General features: G+C 43.7%; 1 protein-coding gene across 3 annotated transcripts; it reads right to left on the bottom strand.

The window, feature by feature from the left end:
• Positions 1-3,411: 3,411 nt before the first annotated feature.
• Positions 3,412-18,157, bottom strand: SFPQ (splicing factor proline and glutamine rich). 3 transcript variants are annotated; one of them, XR_005814343.1, is made up of 12 exons: positions 17,404-18,157; positions 16,949-17,137; positions 16,551-16,852; positions 16,339-16,434; positions 14,966-15,162; positions 14,589-14,673; positions 14,207-14,324; positions 13,937-13,985; positions 13,736-13,857; positions 4,740-4,784; positions 4,395-4,469; positions 3,412-3,478 (listed from the first exon to the last, which is right to left on the bottom strand). XR_005814343.1 is itself a non-coding variant. In XM_040534737.1 (11 exons), the coding sequence occupies exons 1-10, from the start codon at positions 18,058-18,060 to the stop codon at positions 4,764-4,766; spliced, it is 1,836 nt and encodes a 611-aa protein (XP_040390671.1). In that variant the 5' UTR covers positions 18,061-18,157; the 3' UTR covers positions 3,412-4,469; positions 4,740-4,763. The 3 variants fall into 3 exon arrangements, 2 of the variants coding, with proteins under 2 accessions (XP_040390671.1, XP_040390669.1); XM_040534737.1 differs by having other exon boundaries at positions 3,412-4,469; XM_040534735.1 differs by lacking the exons at positions 3,412-3,478; positions 4,395-4,469; positions 4,740-4,784 and adding an exon at positions 10,230-11,110.
• Positions 18,158-18,765: the final 608 nt, after the last annotated feature.

Consider the following 18,765-nt stretch of genomic DNA (forward strand, 5'->3'; position numbering starts at 1 on the left):
AGCTCCTGAAGAAACCATTTTCTGTTAGCTTCAGGAGAATTTGCTCTTTTCCTGCGACAGCAAGGTCTCACCCGCCCCCGAGGCAGAGCAGAGCCCGCTCAGACACAGGCCAGAGCTAGTTGTAGTTTCTGTGCAAAAGTGCAGCACCATTGCATCATCTGTTTGCTTCCCCTCCCGGACCCCCACGTTTGCCTTCCCCAGGCAGCCAGCACCAAGCACGGGGCACCCACGTCATGGTCCGGCTCTGGGGGGGGGTCACAGCAGCCATAGGACGGGGCAGGGTGGCACCACAGCTACACTGTGCTGGTGGGCACGGCCCCCGCCTGCAGGGACACCCGTCCTACACCCAGGGGTGCTGGAAGAGCCGGGCCTGGCTCACAGACCTGGAGCAGTCGGTGCCCCCAGGGACACCCGTCCTGCACCCAGCAGCGGCGGAAGAGCCAGGGTTGGCTCGCAGACCAGGAGCAGCCGGTGCCCCAGGAGCCCTCTGATGCACGTCACAGCAGCAAGTGACTCAGAGCCGGCTGCTGCTCACCCAGCTCTCTGTGCAGGAGGGAGAGGAATAAATAACTCGCCCTGCCTTGGTGCAATCCTACCCCAACGGGAAACATCTGCAGACAAAATATAGTTCCCTCTTTCCCCAGACCCTCCAGCCCCAGCTGGGACTCTGCTATCTTTAGATTTATGAGCCCAAGCTCCTCCTATGAGTCATTCATCATTTGTCCGTAATAAAACATCCTTCTGCATGGCAAAAACTGTCCCCCCACCACGTAAGGCTGGAATACAGTGATCTGCCACAGGTTCACTCATTTGTTTCATAAATTCAGCAGGACAATGCCATGCTTTCTGTCCATCCCAGCTCTAAACCAGCCCCACACTTGACCCCTGGGGTACTCACACACACACAAGCTTTATTCCCCTCCTTGTATCCCCAGGAATCGCAGCCCTGGTGCCGCTCTGAGGCATCTGGGGCTGAATTGCAAAGCAGATAAATACAGTGGCTGTGACAGGGCTCCACCACCATCCGTGCCATGCATACCGGCTCTCAGCCTCTGATGTTTATTACAGGAGCTCCTTAGACTAATGAAACATGCAGTAGAACCAGGTAATCAGCTTCACCAGCCAGCAAACAATAACCTGCTGGCATGCTGCCCAGATGTTAAGGGAAAAAAAAAATGCTCTATGCTAGTCATCTATCAGGTGATGATACAATGGCCTACACACTGATGAAAAAAGCAAGGGCTTTCTGCAATTCACCAAAACATGTGCAATTTCAATACAAAAAGCAGAACACGGTTTGCTTATAAAAGGAGTTGTAGGAGGTGAAGTTCATTTAGAGTGCTGGTACCACTTTTAGGCTTAAAGTTTCACATAAGAAGCTGCTGCAACAGAGGGAACTAAACCAGGACAAGTTACTGGAAAATAACAGAATTTGAGGAAAAAAAGGCTGCATATGGCTGCAGTAGCTGTGGAGACAAGACAGTGAAACCCACCCACGTTCCTGCCACTACGGGCCTCCACTGCTTTGAGGCAGCACTTCCCTCACCAGCGAGACACCTCCTAAAGGCACAGAATGCAGGGGGCTCCTGCTTTCCAAGTCCATCCTCAAAGCACTGTTCCCAAGAGCATTGCAGTGCTTGATTCCCAGCACGAGGTCAGAGGGCTGCTCAGCCTCTGCAGCAGCTTCAGCACTGCACACATCACAGCGCATCATTTCTACAGGTAACTGACCACACAGCTCTTCAATTCCTTCCCTCAAGGCTCTTCCTCAGTCAAAACTAAGGTCTGAATTAACAGGCGAATAACTTAATCTTTGAACTGTGTGCAGTACTTAATGAATCCTGCAGCAGAACCTAATTAAGATTGAACCTGTCAGCTTGTTAACAGCATGTAATCCAGCACCTTTTCCATCACACTTGCCAGCAGCTGCTGCATGGCTATTGAGGAACCACAGAACCTCTTCTCTAAGAAGCCTCTTCAAAATCCGGACAATAGCATGAAGATGTCAAATCAATGAATGAATTCTCTCAGACTATCCAGTACCCGATTGCATGAAAAAGGGAAAAACACAGGTAAAAGCTTTTAACGCAGCATCCACCCTCTGTGCTGTAAAACTCAGGCACAGTGAAATACCAAGGCACCTCCTGCTGCTGCTCACCCACTCACAGCAGCTTGCAGCTGCCTGCAGCTCGATTTCTTTCCCTCTAACCATGCCTTGAGACACACTCATGACTGGCATGGAGCCACAGGGCTGGCAGTCCAGCAGCTGCTCGTCTAACCAACTCTGAATGCCTGATGAGCAGAGGTGGGCACCAGGGCTACTCATCTACACACACTGCTACAAAACAATATTCTGAGTCAGAAATGATGCAGTAGCAACCAACATCATTAAGTAATGAAATCTCCTCAGTTGGATGCAAGCAAACTGTATTTAAGACAAACCAGAATCCATTCCTGACTGGCATTTGAAGCACAGGTGAACTTGTTCCCAGCCAGACACTAATACTTCATCAGTGAACACCCAGACACAGCTTAAGTGCTGCACACAGCCCTGCCACATTCAGTGCAATTAATTTTGATCATGGTAATCTCGCAACAGTTCCTAGCCAAATGTTTGTGACTTCATGTGCTGTAGGGGGTAACTTTGTTACAATGCAACTGTATTAACAGAGCCTACTGTTGCCTATTTTAAACACATTAGCGAAAACTACTTGATATTTAAACAATGGATTATATTTAATAAATGACAGCAGGAATTATGCATGTGCGCAGAGTGGCTTTACAGCTGTCTTCAAGCAGTAAAGCAATTTGAACCCTGGAAATCTGTGCTTCAAGTGCTAAAAACAGCACTTCTCTGGCTTTCAAGGAATTCCAACACTGGCAGCTCAGGCTTAATTACTACAGTCATCACTGAGTAAACTATTACAAACCAATCAAGCACATGTAAATGTTCAGAAACCTACTATATAGAGCAGTACACAGAACTCTGGAGATGGGGGATAGAGTGGGTTAAACTTCCAAAACCTCCTGAAGTGCTTTAGGGGTAAAAGTAGTTTATAAAAAAAGCCTATGTCAGTCATTTTAGCAAAAGCACACATGGCTACGCACTGGTCAGGAATACATCTGACCCCCAAACTGAAACAGTCCAGCTACAAGAATAAGTCCACAGCATATCCCCAGCAGAAAATATTGTATTATATATTTGTTATTAGTTAAGCGTGGTTGCTTCCTATGCTTCTCAGTGTAGAACAGGATCCAGTGACCCAAATCCATCCTTACTCCACTGCTCCAAGCACATTCTGCATCACCTTCTACAGCCTCATTTGTGGCAGTGTTTCTCAAATGCATCCATACTGCATTATGCTCAACAACTTACTGAATACACTTCAGAATAAAACAGAAGTCATTAAGAAAATTAAATATTTTATTTGTAAAAATCAGTATGTTCCTGCTCCTCTTCACTGCATTTGGATGACTTCTGCAAGTGAAAAACACAGAGTTAGCAAGAACCTTAAAATTCCACCAGAAATCACACACAGTGACATGGAAAGGGAATCAGTGCATCACACAGAAAGGTCATGCACCTATCAAATAAATACTCTCTAGGATCATAAGTTCTTACATCAGACTCGAGATAAAATGAATAGCATTCATGTTTTCATCTACCTCTAAAGATCAAGTGGCTTTGTTTTACTACCCCAGAAACAAGGGCAGCAGTGACAAGTTGCACAGGATTCAATAGGAGTTCACCAATTGAATCTCGCTGGTTTCACATCTTACAGGTTCAGCTGTGGCATAGCTAAGCATTACTTACCCCTCACTCATGTGTTAAGGTACTTTTGCACGTTGCTCCTCACACAAGATTTAAAATATCTGAAGCTCCCCCTTGTAGTTTAAGTAACAAATTAGAGGGAAAATTTCATTAATTCCAGCTCTGCAGTTAGTTTATTTCCCTAAACAGCTATTGGCTTGCGTTCTTGTATGCACTAACCTATCTTGCAGGTAATTTTGAAAGTTCAATGTTCATTAACTATTTCAGATAAGTAGCACTTATAACAACTTTTAGCTAGATTAACATGGAAGTAGCTGCTTTATTCCTGTTTCCTTGCTGACCCTATCACTCCATCCTATTCACACTCCTCCATTTGAGCCTTAACTTAAAAATGCTTATTTCTTGTTTGACCACCTACAGTGTTCAGATGACAGTTTATTTGATGCTGCAGGGCTGAAAAGCCTCAAACAATGGTTAGATCTTGGCTCTACAAAAGAAAGATTCATAATTTTTATATAAAACTGAGATTAATAAGAGGCAAATTCCAGGCAGGAACTACCTGACATCACAGAGTGATGCACTGCTCTAACAGATCAGTAACCTAAGGACAGCATCTACTTACTTGTTCACTTGTTTTCTTGGTCCATTCACATATCACTGGACATCGTGCTGGATGTGCTCATGCTCAGCTCCTGAACTAGAAAAACATTCACAAGTTTTATTTACAATGATTTTTAAATATTTTGTACAAACCCACATCTAGAAAGGTGTTTTTAACCACTGCTCTCAAGATACCAAGCCCAAATGGAGTCCAGGTACTAAACCCCACACCTTGAGAGCAGGGTACTAAGTTCTGCCTTATACATTTCACATGTTCACTAATTCAAAGTTACTTTGTGACTGAACATCAAGTGTCCAAAGGCCTTTATTATTTCACCCATACAGAACAAGACAAAGTTATGCTTACTTCCAATGGATGAGCACCCCAGTTTCACTCAGCTTGCATCTTCACCTAAAGGATAACAATTGAAGTTATTATTATAATACACACAGCAAGTTATGACCATTTCAAAACTAACTTAAAAGCAAAGTTTTAAGATATGTGGACTGATTAGTTATGAGGGGGAATTTACAAATTATTCCAAAATATTAAGTGGAAGAATAAGGGGCAGAAACAGACTAGCCTAAACATTTGTAAGAGGTGAAAGAATATGCATGTAGTTGCCTGAAGAACTGCACCTTGTCTGAGCACAAACCGTAAATCACCAGTCTGAGTACAATGAAGTTTGATTGCAGCCAGAGGTATACTATCCCTTATGTGAAGGCATTAATTTTATCAAGCTACTTCAACTATTTTAACCTAGTTTGTTTCCTGTGCAATGCCCTCTCTTCCTTCTGCTTCGTGAAGGAGTGCAATGTCCCTAATTCCTAGCAGCCTCAGTTCAATAGTCCTAGAAGTGCTTCAAAAGCCAAAGGAAGACACTATTGATTAGCACTGTCAGTTGACTGCTTTTATTCTAAGCAAGAGATTCTCCCCTTCTAAAGACCCACCCCTTTTACTATAGCTAAGTTGAGGGCAAACTGCAATAGTTAGCAACTAGGGAATGTAGTAGTACAACATTCTGTGCACACCTCTAGTTGGGAGGCAAATCACACTACGGCCACAATGTGATTTGATCAGGTAGGGACAAGTTCAAGTTTAGTCTCAAACCCACCACCTGGGTTTTATCATGGCCCTCAGGAGCAGAAGTATAGTATGCACATTTTGTTTTCTATGCCATAGCAACAAACACCATGCATAAGGGATACTATATCTTTGTGCATCCTTTTAACACTCCAGATTCACTTATAGGCACACTCCTCCCAACCCTCCCCAGTTAGCTCTTCAGTACTGGTGTTCAAAAGCAACATTTATAGAGATGGGGTATTCACAGACCACTGCGGGATTGCACAGCCAAGTCCTAACATGTCAATCATTATCTAGCAGCAATGACAGAAGTGGGAGAAGGCCAATCCTCCCTTTTTATTTTTTCCTTTTCCAGTAAGCAGCTATTTAAGAGCCCCACTAACTGGCATGGAGAGAAAAATCTGAAGCTAATTAGCAGATTCCAAACTTGCTAGTAGTGGAAGAAGCCAAGTATTTACCCAGAACAGCGTAACTTTTTATGCATCCTTTCCAACATCCTTATTTAAGAGAATGGAACAAAACACTGGCCTTCCTGATCATGTCACTGCAGCTGGCAATGATTAACAGAGACATGCAACCCCATTACTGCTGAAGTCCTAAAACTACTCACAGGCCTCAGTGTTTAGCTATGGGGAAAACTGCAAGCAAATCAACACTTTGTATGCTTAATGTTACAGTAAAGCCCCCATACACACTATGCTGTGCTCTCTCCTGACAGCACCAGATTCTGGATCTGAGGGCCTAACAGGTACGCATATGTATTCTGACACCACACTTCTGAGCTTCAGATAAGCTTTAGATAAGCTTTTTTGAGAAAAAGTGTATTTCACACACAGGTGTAAATTCAAGATGAAACACAATGCAAGCACTTTAATGTCATTTCTTGGTACCCACTTGTTACAGACTGGCTTTTAAGTTATCTACCACACCAGGTTTCATTACTGCAGACAGTCAGAGCTAGTATGAGACCCATGGTTCAGTCACAGATTGCTTGCTCCACGAGTGTCAAAATCCTACTAGTTTAAGTATGTAGAACAAAGCAGATGTGCCAATAACCCCTCCACGACATTCCTACAGGTCAAGTATCCAGAGCACACTGGAAATACTAGTTAGATCTGAGCACTGGTTTAAGGATTAGCAGTTCAGGTTTGCTACCTGACAGTATGCGTACTGTCAGCAGTTTCGCTACTGAATTCTAGTCACAGATTAAGAGTAAGCCATCACCAAAAAGCCGAACTGAATGTGACAAGTGGTGTCACTGCTTGACTAGCTAGAGTTCAGCTACACTCACTGTGGTGTAACCAAAGACCTGATATTATGATCTTAACTTTAAGGTGCAGCTGCTTCCAATGGAACATTGAAAAGCTAACTACAGCAGAGGGCAAGGCTGTCCGGCAGATCACCTGTTCACCAGCAAGAGTCTTTTCTGGAAGGTAACACAGAACGGTCCAAAATACCAGGAACAAGTATTGCAAAGCAGACTTTTGCAGAACAAGGGGGAAAAACACATTACAACACCTCTGAAATAAACTGATCAGACAAGAGGCTGGATCACGTGCTGAAACGAGGGACCTTGAAATTCAGGTTCAAGAACTAATGCAAAAGAGCTGCAGATCAGCATGTCTGGATGTCTGGAAACATAAGCATGTTTATCCTGAAACACTACATTCAGCATTTTTAGCAATGAAGAGTTTAGAATTACATCCTCGAGACTGATGAAAAATGAAATTGCGCATTACACTACCAAGATGACTAAGAGGCAGAAATACAGAATCTCACCACTAGCAATTAAAGGCAGAGAAATGTGATATGCTTGTCAATCAAGGATTAATTAAAATAAAGACAACTGAAATTTCCAATAAGCTCTACCAAACTTTTTACAGGGATATTCGTTCAAGCACTCATTTGTATGTCCTGAGAAATATTCCCAATCAGTCTTAAATCTGGCCGTATTAGTGAGCTTTGACTATCAGTTCACAGAGGGCTAGAGCAGTGATTACTAATACATTTCCTACCGAGCCAAGACTCTACAAAAGGGATGCACTGCAGATGGGCTGCTTTGTCACTACAGAAAGTTTAAACGATGCTTTTCTAGGCACTGACAGCACCTAGTTGACTAGTTAACTCAGTGTAAGGTCACATTCCCTCTTCCCCACAAAGCTTGCCTAAGAACATCTTCGTTACATCGTAACTGAGAAAAATTCACACAAGCCGAGTCGTATGTACAAAGGAATCGGGTCTGAAAATACTTATCTAAGAATCACAGTAAGTTGCTTATTGACTCTGAACAAGACAAAGCTTAACACCGAAAACCACGCAGCTTTGATGCAAGCTTAGCATACAGGTATGAAGAGTGCTGCACTGTAATTCCACAGTCAGAAGTGTGATGTCAGAATACCCACAGTATAAGATTACATAGAAAGTCACCAAGTTATATTATATTGCTTGTTACCTACCTGTACGCAGTCGGCAATGAGAATCTTGGAGCAAGCAGGAATACTACATCCGGGTCCTAATGTCCATTGCCATTTGTGGTACTACGTTCCTCACAGTTATGAACTGCAGAAATGCTGGCTAAGTGCAGTTATGTAGCAGGCCACTAGTTTTAAGTGTAAATTGCAGTCTCAAAAACTCCAACAAAAACTTGCTGCCACAGTAAATGGTTGCCAAGGAGAAGCCAAGAATTTTTCTACCACAAAAATACCACAAAATCTCAAAAGCAGTTTCAGTTTCTCATCAGCTGTATAAATGATTAGTGTAATGTGTCTACACCAGAAGATTATTCTGTATTCATTTCTGAGAAAGCGTGATGATATGAATAACGATACCAGTTTCTACATGCTGCAGTTTTTAGATATCTAAGTGTCAAAATGGGCTCAATTTTGTTAAAGCAAGCTAAATTGCAACAGCCAATGTCCTCCAAGTCCAGTACAAAAAGGTGTTGTGAGCCAGACCATCCAAAAACAGGTCTGACCAACCAAGCACTTTCCTGAATTGTTTTAAAGATTCAATTACATCAATCTGATTTTATGAAAAAAAGTCCAAAACCTCATAGGAACAGATCAAAGGAACATAACCATCTCACCTCCCACATTTAGTAACTTTATCAGATTTTAAAATCGACATGTTTGCCAGCTTTTAAGACACCACCTTTAAAAGGTCTTGAAATCGAGTTGGCTATTTAATTGTATGCCTGTTGAATACATGCAACTCAAAGCAGAACTTTAGAGTTTTAGAAATTCTGCTTATGCAGCTACAACAAAGCTACATTTAACCAAACTTTCAGATGTTTTGAAAACTGCCGATTCTTCTATGTATTTACTGGTCATGGTTTTGCAACTCATCGATTTTTAGTACCTAGCAACAGTAGCTTACATACAAAACAGGGGTACCAAGAGAGAACCTCTGTAAGGTACAAGGACATCAGCATCCTTCACTCTTCACAGTTACAGAGCTACAAGGGAACATACTTTAGGATATGCACCAGCATCTCTTTAATAAAGAATGACATGTAATCTGAAAAATAAACTGAAAAAATTAATTTAATGTTTACGTTCAGAATTCCCCACCTCAGACACCTTCACTTTTTGTGGGTGTCCCATGAACACCCTGCAGAAAACATATGCATTATTTAGGACTACTTAAAGCAAATTGCAGTGGGACTGCTGATTTTTAGGCTAAGTATCCAATACCAGTACTCCCAAATACCTGGTCTGCAGTTTAGGAACTGCCAATTCGGAATTTCCTGAATAGCAATTCATTGTCTTAGCATTTTTATCAACCTCCACACTTTTCTGGGAAAATAAGAAGCATTCACCAAACCAGCTGAGTCACTATTTAGTGCACTGAATATTCCAAAGTCAGTGTTACCTGTTATCAGCATTTCACAACCTGCTACTTTTTCGTTTGAGGAGTAACAGCGCTTACAGTGAGTACTTCAAGAGCGAACATCCGCACTCTAAGATACTGCAATCTGACAACTTTTAACCACAGAGAAAATTTAGCATAGAATTTAGAATTAGCCAATGCTTCGCACAAGGAGTGGAAAGATCTTTGTAAGATTAAAGCTACTCACAGAATGCTCGGTAGTTGGGGAGTGGCATGAAGGTACAGCCAAACTAAGTTTACCTACTTTGTGCCAAGCAGGTTGATGTATCCTGCATTAACACAAGGCATTTTATGCTGGGAAGTCATGTTCCCAGCTTAACTGGTACAATGTCATAATAAGCAAAGCAACTACCTTATGAGTCCAGAATGCTTTGAAATTCTTCTGGGGCTTAACGAAGTTAACAGCAAGCTAATGAATTCATCAGACCTACAAACAGCCTTGAAGGGAGTTTATTTGTACTGTGCAGTATTAACTGTTAGCTCCAGATTTAGATACTGCTTTTGATGCATTACCTCCACACATCAATAATAGCAATAACCATCGTGCAAGAATGCTCGTTTCTCTGTATTTTATATACAGGCATTTAGGATTTACCCACCAGCTACAAGACTTAAGACTAGTTCCTGTAGGCCCCATAATACAATTGAATTCTGAACTAGGCAAATTAGTCCACTCAATTAGCATGAGGACACAAGCAAGTTACAACTATGAATTAGCAGGTTCTCCCCTCATCACTCAAGTAGCACTTCTGGTCTTTTTGCCAAGCAATTTCAGGTAGATATACAATACGGAGCAAGGCCAGATCCTGGAATCTCAAACACCTTAAGAGCATATAAGTATCTCAATAATAATCCGTAAGATAGGAAGTCAGTCAATACAAGTCTTTCTACAGATTTATTTTAAAATAACCATTGCTAAGTCTTCTGCTTAAAGACTTAAAAATTCCAAGCAGTAACTGCCAAGGTGGTAAGTGCTATCATCCCACCACCCATTATCCATAGCTAACATATGAAATTCGTTACATACTGCATTACTTGCAGTGTAGCTTTCATGACCATTATCTTACAGCACCTGCAAGATTTCCATTTGCTTCCTTATTGCAGCACAATTAACGTTTAAAAAAATCTGCACCTACCGGAAAGTTAAGCTACTGTTTGACCCAATCTTAAGCTAGAGGCATTATGGGAAGAGATCTCAACTCTTCACTACAGTTCCACACCCTGGTCTAGTTTGACCTCTGTGGCAAGACTCTTGGGTTACTGCTGAAGGTGTGGTATTTAGCCTCTTAATTTAACCATGAATGGCAAGAAAAGTTACTACATTTAGTTTTCTATTTATTTGAAGCACAGTAAAAAAAAGTTGGTACACTTTGGGAATTCAGTGGCACAAGGTACACTGCCATCAAGTTAGTGACGTTATACATCAAAAAAACAGCTAAATTTGCTTTGAAACACTGCATTACATAATTAAATTGTACTCGCCCAAACAGACCACTTACAAATATTAGGTCAGTAAGTTTCTAACATCCATAAAAACGTAGCTTTCTTACTAAAATGCAAGAATTAAAAAGTTGGTGTCTAAACAAGACAGACAAAACAAACTGGAATGAAACTACAGGTCACATCTAAAATCGGGGCTTTTTGTTTGGGCCTTCATATTCTTCTCTCCCTCTACCATATCCTGTTGGCGTTCCAGGCCCCATTCCTCTAGGACCCTGGCCACCCACAGGCCCCGCACCTCCCTGCCCAAAGCGTTCAGGACGCTATTGGAACAGAATTAACAGTTCATTATATGTAGTTGATGTCCATGTGTGTTAAGTATATATTTTTAGAAGGTTCCGTAGTCAAGGTTCGTCGATACAATCACCATTGAGCCGATCCACAGGTACCGGGAACATAGAAAGGAAAAAAGGGTAATTTAAAAATTAGTTTATTGTAATACATGCCTTGAGGTATGTTCCCACTTGATGCATTCTCATACATCTGTTACAAAGAACAGATCCTCCCTGTAGTGCTAGAAATGTAAGCATTAGTGCAGATGTGAATTAACAACTTTTCCAAATGAGCTCTAGCAATTTTCAACCAAGTTAATGCAAATAGCTTGCAAACTTCTCACCTTTAGTGCAGTAAAAGCTTAGATTACATCACTGTCATTTCCAATAAGCCTAGCCAGAGAGAGTATCTTCAGTTCACTGAAGTACAAGCTGACATTCATAAAATGTCATTGTAAACAGAATGCCTACTCACCAGTTAATGGCATGTGCTGCAATAGAGACCATGTGCTTTTCAAGATGGGGTTAAGACTACGGTCTGCTGACTAAGCTGCAGAGGCCTTAGGCAGTGATCAAAACTGATAGTGAGCACTACTGGATTACAAGAAGAAAAAAATGTGAAAAAGCTCATGACCAGTGATTTACCTAACCAACGCAACTGCTCCATCAAGAGACTTGCTTTTATTAAATCCCACGTACTCCGGAACTGCTGCTGTATATGCAAAATGTGTTCAGAGAGCTACAATTTATTCAGTGTTTCAGGTTAGAGCTTATGCACAAAGGGTTCTGTGCATCCAGTCAATGTACCCCTCCCAGCCCACCTTCACCACATTCACTCTTGGAAAATTCACAACTTCAGTGTTGAAAGCCTTCACACCAAGATGTAAAAGCTAAACTGCCCTGCAATAAAGCAGAGGCTTCAGGTATTTTTGCCAGTAGCTCTAAGTTGCATGTACTTCATTCAGATACTGTATATCAGTAGGTGTGATCAGCATTCAATCTACAGAACTGACAAATTATAAAGTCAAAGATAGCTTTAAACTTCATTTCAAGCAAGTTTTCCACTACCGAGTAACAGAACAATGGTAGGTTGCTTGTTACAAAAGGTACCTGCAACCGAAAACTTTTACTTCAAGTTCTTGACTTCTGAAAGTTTGTTTCAATCCTTCCAAGAAAGGTATTTCAGAAATACTACCTGGGGTCTTTCTGCCTAAATCACAGCAGCTTAAGCCTACCTCCAATTCTGTTTATAAAGATAGCAGCCCAGTAACTGTGACAGCACTGTGTGGCAGAGATCCCCATCCTAAGAAACTCAAGGCAGTTAAACCATCTTACTGTCACACATTTTGACCGTATCATGTTTTCAAGTATTCCCCAAGTTCAGCATGCACCTGTACCAGGAATTTCAGGAGGAGAAAAATATGCACAGCATTTACCACGGACTGCCTAACTGTTCATTGCGAACTTAGGAACTGCCTAAATATATCAGTAGATTATAGGTACATTAAGGCCACCGGCACTGTCTACTGAATCGATGAGGCTCTGCAAAGTTATGACTCCAAAGACACGGTTCCCATAAAAACAGAAGATATTTGACAAGCTACTATGGTAGCTCACCAAGATAAGCCAGAGGCCTAAGCCCACCCAAAAAATCATTTACTTCAGCTTGTGCAACACAGTACACCCTTTACGAGGAGGGTGAAAGCACACTAGCATCACCACCTAAACCAACATAGATTTCCATTATACTCATTGAGCATTTCTTTAATCTATATCGGTATTGCTTCAGTGTGATAACACCAAGCAGGCTCAAAGCCCATTCACACGTGTAGTGTGCCAAAAATAGTCATTTGGAAACATACCTCAGAACATGAGATATGCAGTAGCTTTAATGAACTCTACCTATAGTCACACCCAACAAAGAAAACAACAAGAACAGGCTATCATTCCTGTGTGAGCCAGGAACCACAAAAATGGCTACAGTCAAGGATCACTGGAACATGCCTAAAACCTAAAAAAACAGCATTTCTGCTTTTCTATGGCAAACTTCAGCATACAGAGTAAGTGATATGCTGTTCACCATTACTTAAGTTAATCTGCTGCTTAAAGAAACATGAGCACAGATTTTTGAATTAACAGCATATCCATACCAACATGCATCAATTCTAACTAGGCTTGGAAGGGCCAAAAGAAACACAGCATTAAACTTTGGAAAGGAGAACAAAGATCTCACTTGTCCATACACAATGTCAAATTACTGAACAGCTAGTATGTTATTTTAACTCTGAAAATTGTCAGATTATTTGGAACTTGTAAGAATCCTTCCAAGCCTAACTATGATGCAGAATTTCTGAAGTCCAATAAAGTCAGAGTTAATTGCAAATATGCTTAACAGCACATTTGAATTCACTTACAAACAACTTCCAACTGTGTAAGCTACCGTAATGGTTAACTAAACTAGTACTATATACTGCCAAACTAGTCTTCCATGTTAAACACCTGATAAGAAAGTCAGCAGTTAACAGTGATATTTGCACAACCATCCGAGCACAGAACTCAATTCCCAACTGCAACATTTCCCTTGTGCTAAACTAAAGCCACCACAGGATACATTACCATGTCACTTCCCATCATAGAACCACTCATGGCTGCTTGGCCAACTCCTGGATTAGCTTCATAACCTATGCCGCCACCACCTCCGAGAGGTGGAAATTTCTGGGCTGCAGAAGCATAAGGATCTAAGAAAGAGAAACATATAATCATATTCTGGCACTTTCTAAGGTAACCACATAAAGCAATTACTTAAAAATTCTTTACCTCCCATGTTCATTGTGGTGGCACCACCCATTCTCATGTCTCTCTCCCTCTGCGTAGAAGAAACAACTTTTAGCACAGAATCTTACTGAAATCTGTACCTTTCAGGAGATAAAGCACACATACAGCCCACAACTATCATTTCACTTACACTAAGACATCACATCATCTAACCTAAAGGAAGCAAAATGCATCAATCTCAAAAACATCCAAAGAATTCCAGAAATCCCCAAGCATAGTAACACATCCAGAAAATACCATGTTTTCACTTACTGGATCCATGTAACCCATTCTACTATAATTCTCTTCCCTCTGTCTTCTCATCTGTTCTTCCATCTCTCGCTGACGTATCATCATTTCTTCTTCTCGCCTGCGACGCTCCTCCTCCTGCCTGATCATCCCAAAGCAGACCATTAAACTACAGGAGTAACGCTTTCAACATCTCATCAACATCACATGTATGAGCAATTTAACACTTCAGCAGAAGAGATACCATATGATGCTTAAATACTTGAGAAAAAAACTTACACTGCAGTTCAATTTCTCATATGCAAACTGAAGTCTCAATGGAGGTTCTTGACAAAATAAAAGTTTTCACATTTAGTTTAAAAGAAGCAGACGTACAACTGAAAAATCCTGTAAAAGCCAGACCAACCTCAGCTGGATTTCCTTGCGTTTCTGCATTTCTTGATTATGGAGTTCTTCCATACGTCTCAGTTCCTCCTGACGCCTCATAAGATCTGCAGAAACCAAGTTTGTCAGCAGCTGTTCTACAAACTCAGACTTAAATTCACATTTCAATTAGATCAACCTCATTTATACTACAGCAGACAATATTTATAACCCTATTTTTAGCTATACTTCATTTAATTTAAAACTGAGAAACCACAATTCTCTAAGACTGAAACTATCAACCTCAGGTTCACAACACGAAGCATGAATTTATTCAAAAAACCATTAAACAGTCAGTCATACATTTAAGCCGGCATTCAGAGCAAAAAGCATTTAGAGACAGAACTCAGAGCCAATTACCTTGACGCAAGAGGTTTGCCTGATGCTCATGATAAGCATCTTCCATCTCACTTTCAAGTTTGTCCTTGGCATCTTTCATGTTTTTTGCCACTTGTTCTCTCTGCTGTTTTTCCATTTCATCTAAAGATTTCCACCTCTGGGAATATTCAAATTCAAAACTGCCAGGCTGAGCAAAACGGGGAGGAGTCTCTCTTTCCCTGGAGAAAGGAAGATACTCAGTCAGGCTGCATAAGCCTGGAAACTGAAGGTCAAAAAAAGACCACAGGCGGAACAGCCAAAGAACTAGGGAACATCAAAAAAACATCAAAATACTACCTCGATGATGTAATATAAAGCTTGTTTTGACAGAACGATGAAAACAGTACAGGGTCTTATGGATTTAAAGAACAGCATTTAGTCCACAGACTACCAAACGCAAATGAGGAGACTCCTGCACTATATCACATCCAAGCAAATCTCTCTGCTTCCAGTTCTACTGCTTGTTTATCCTGTTCTTAACTCCCTCCTCAAAACACTGCTGGTAACTGCCAGCTGCAAAATCCTCAAAGACAAGACCTTTGCCTAAACAGCTGTTCAGAACACCTGGATATGGAAAGATGAAGTTTTCAGTACCAACTTACTGGTTAAAGAAGAACTGTAATATTTATTTTAACCTAACTAGTCCTCAAAACACCTGACATCTCATTCTGTCGTACAAAGTAACTAGAGTTAAAAACTCAGTAATTAATGCAACAAAACTAGAGAAATTTAAGAACTTTTCATGCATTAGCAATTTAAAGTACTTTAAGATTCCAGGAAAAACACTGATCTGCATTGTTTTCAAAAGACATTGTTGCTAAGCTGCTTATAGCTTTTGATCCTAACAAGCCATTTTGAACACACTTGTTTCAAGACCCACAAGATCTTCCCTCTCCACTCCCTTTGGCAATCTGAAAAGCACATTTCTATAATAAATAGGCTTACTACAGAAGTCTTAACCTAACATTACTAAAGGAAAGACTCATCTACCACTGCATTTTTCATGTGCAGTAGTCAACCTCATAAGGCAAATCCATGGGGAACTTTATTAGTTAGGAAACAAATTAAAATTTTAGTTTTCTTTAAGTAATAAACAATTTATTGTTCCCTTTCATATCAACATGCTATGTGCCTTAAATAAGATGGTAACGTTCAACAACAGTATGAGCAAACAACTGAAGCCTAATTTAAGAGCTGTGCAGGTGCACTTACTAAAAAATATGTTAAAAGGCTGATATTTATGCACTGTTTCTCTGGGATATTCAAAGCCAGATTTGAAAAACTGCTAACTCTTTCAGAGTCTGGGATCACACTTTTTTATCTATATACCATTTATAACAAAAGATAGTGCCTACTTTTGATACATTGGATTCTTCTGAGCAAGCTTTTCTGGAAGACCATCTTCATCATCCAGTTGTTCCAGTGGTTCCACAATAACCGGCCTAGGAGTGCTGAATACAAAATACACATTTTACATTCCCATAGCAATCTCCACTCCGAAAAGCTAGAAGCAACTGACAACTCTATGCAGCTTAAAACTAAAAATCCTAGGGAGCAAAACACTTACGTTGTCAACAAAAACACTCCTTCAGTACACCGTTCAAATGCCTTTCGAGCAGCTGGCTTTGACGCAAATTCAACAATGCCTTTTCCTGTTGATCTACCTCGATCATCTACAATCACAACAGCTCTTTCCACTGGACCAAACTGGGAAAATGCTTCCTCGAGTAACTCGTTGGAGACATAAGGTGACAGATTACGCACTGAAAGAGCAGCAGCATGTGTGGCAAACCGAACACGAAGCTGTCGACCCCTCATAGGGGTATCATCCAATTCTGCCTTCGCGATTTCTGCAAGAGCTCTGGATTCCTGAGGGAAGTTTAAGACCCGGTTTTAGAAAATCATGTTACAAATTACTATTTCGGGAGAATTTTAAGGAGGTGGACATACAATATGAAAGCCTACCAGTTTAATGAATCCAAAGCCTTTCCCTTTGTTGATAAAAACCTCTCCTGGCTCCCCATACTTGGCAAACAACCTCTTAAAGTCTTCATCCGTTATATCAGCAGGCAAATTCCCCACAAACAAACGGCAGCGCTGAGTATAGGTCTTCTCCCCGGGCCGCCTCAGAAGCGAGAGATTCGCTTTAAAACCCTACGAAGAAGCAAAGCGGTTCGAGCCATCCCTGCGTGACCGCGTCCCCGCAGCTCCCCAACCGGGGGGGGGGCAGACCGATACGGCCCCGCGGCTCCCCCGAATCCCCTCAGGGGGGCTCGCCCCTCGGCCCGGCGTCCCCCGGCCCCGCTGCGCCCCCCGGCCCCGCGCTCCTCCCCTCAAAATGGCGGCCGCGGCGCGCGGGGCCCCCATGGCGGCCGCCGCCATCTTGTGGCTCGGGGAGGGGGGAGGACGCCATGACTCACCTCGTCCGAAAGCTTTTCGCCTCCGCCGCCTCCGGCCGGGCCCTGCTGCGACGAGAGGCTCTGCTGTCCCTGGTGCTGCTGCCCGCGGCCCCGCGGCTCTCCGCCCGGCCCGCCGCGGTGGCCCGGCCCGCCTTTATGCGGCCCGCCCGGCCCCTGCTGGGGCCCGCCCGGCCCCTTGGGCCCGCCGCCGGGCGACTGTCCTTGGCCTTTCTTAGGGCCTCCGGCCGGCGTGGGGCTGGGGCTCGGCTTAGGCTGCGGCTGAGGCTGCCCGCCGGGGCCGGGGGGAGCTGAGGCGGGCGCGGAGCCCTGCGCCTGCTGCTGCGGCGGCTGCCCCGCGGGCAGAGCGGCCGGCGGAGGCGCCCCAGGTCCGGGCTGGCTGCCGGCGGGCCCCGCCGTGGTAGAGGCGGACGAAGAAGACGAAGGCGGCGGAGCCGAGGTTGACGCGGGCGGCTTCGGCGGTTCGGGCTTCGGGCCGCCGCCCGGCGGGCCGCCCGGGCCCTGCGGGCCGCCCCCCATAGGCCCGCGGTTCTGGCCCATCCCCATGCCGGGCGGCGGGGAGCGGAAATCGTGGTTGGGGCCGCCGCGGCCACCGCCGCCGCCTCGCCGGTGGAAGCCGCCACCGCCGCCGCCACGGCTACGGAACCGATCCCGCGACATGCTGGTGGAGGAGGAGGAGGAGGAGAGGCGCCCCGGCTGCTGCTCCTCGGAGCCCGCTGCGCAAAATGGCGGCGAGCTAAACGGCCTCGCCGCCGCCTTTGTCCGCCTCTAATATACCTTCCCCGCCCCCGGAAACCGCCCCCTAGCCCCCGATAGCCAATCGTCCGCCACGGCGGTGAAGACCGATAGGCCGAGTGGCCAATCGCGTGCCCCTCTTCCCCTAACTCTTTGATCTTATTGGTAATGAGCCTGCCCTCAGCCGATTGGTTTATTTGACCGCCGACATGGGGACAGGATGATCCGTTAACCTCCCGCGTGCTGATTGGGCGGTTTGAGCGGCGGGAGGCGAGCTTACGGCGGAAGAGCGGCTCCTGATTGGCTGCCCACGGAGTCAGTCGGGCGCGAAGCCGCCGGGGCTACGGGGCCCGGGCAACCCCGGGGGTCCCGGCCTCGCCTCAGCAGCCCCACAGCAGGGGAACGGGGCCTTGAGGTGTTCGTGTCACAGCAGCCGCAGGCTTTAGCTGAGAGAAAAAATAATTAAAATAAAATAAAATCTGGGTCTCAGCTCTCTTTTCAAAATGATTTTGGCTCCTTTCAGCACAGCTGGCGCCTTTCCCTCCTACTCTGAGAGCACATTTGCCATACGAGTTTCTATTTGTTCGAGGCTGGCGGTGTTGCACAACTCCTGTCAGGAGGTCGCGGCTG

This window comes from Cygnus olor, chromosome 23 (genome assembly GCF_009769625.2).
Source record: "Cygnus olor isolate bCygOlo1 chromosome 23, bCygOlo1.pri.v2, whole genome shotgun sequence".
Lineage (NCBI taxonomy): Eukaryota > Metazoa > Chordata > Aves > Anseriformes > Anatidae > Cygnus > Cygnus olor.

Excerpts from the sequence above, each read along its gene's own strand:
- SFPQ (XM_040534735.1), bottom strand. The coding sequence starts at position 18,060 with ATGTCGCGGGATCGGTTCCGTAGCCGTGGCGGCGGCGGTGGCGGCTTC. Across the intron at positions 14,325-14,588 it reads CGCAAGGAAATCCAGCTGAG|GCAGGAGGAGGAGCGTCGCA; the intron begins GTTGGTCTGGCT and ends TGGGATGATCAG. Across the intron at positions 11,111-13,735 it reads CTATGATGGGAAGTGACATG|CGTCCTGAACGCTTTGGGCA; the intron begins GTAATGTATCCT and ends CTGTTCCAATAG.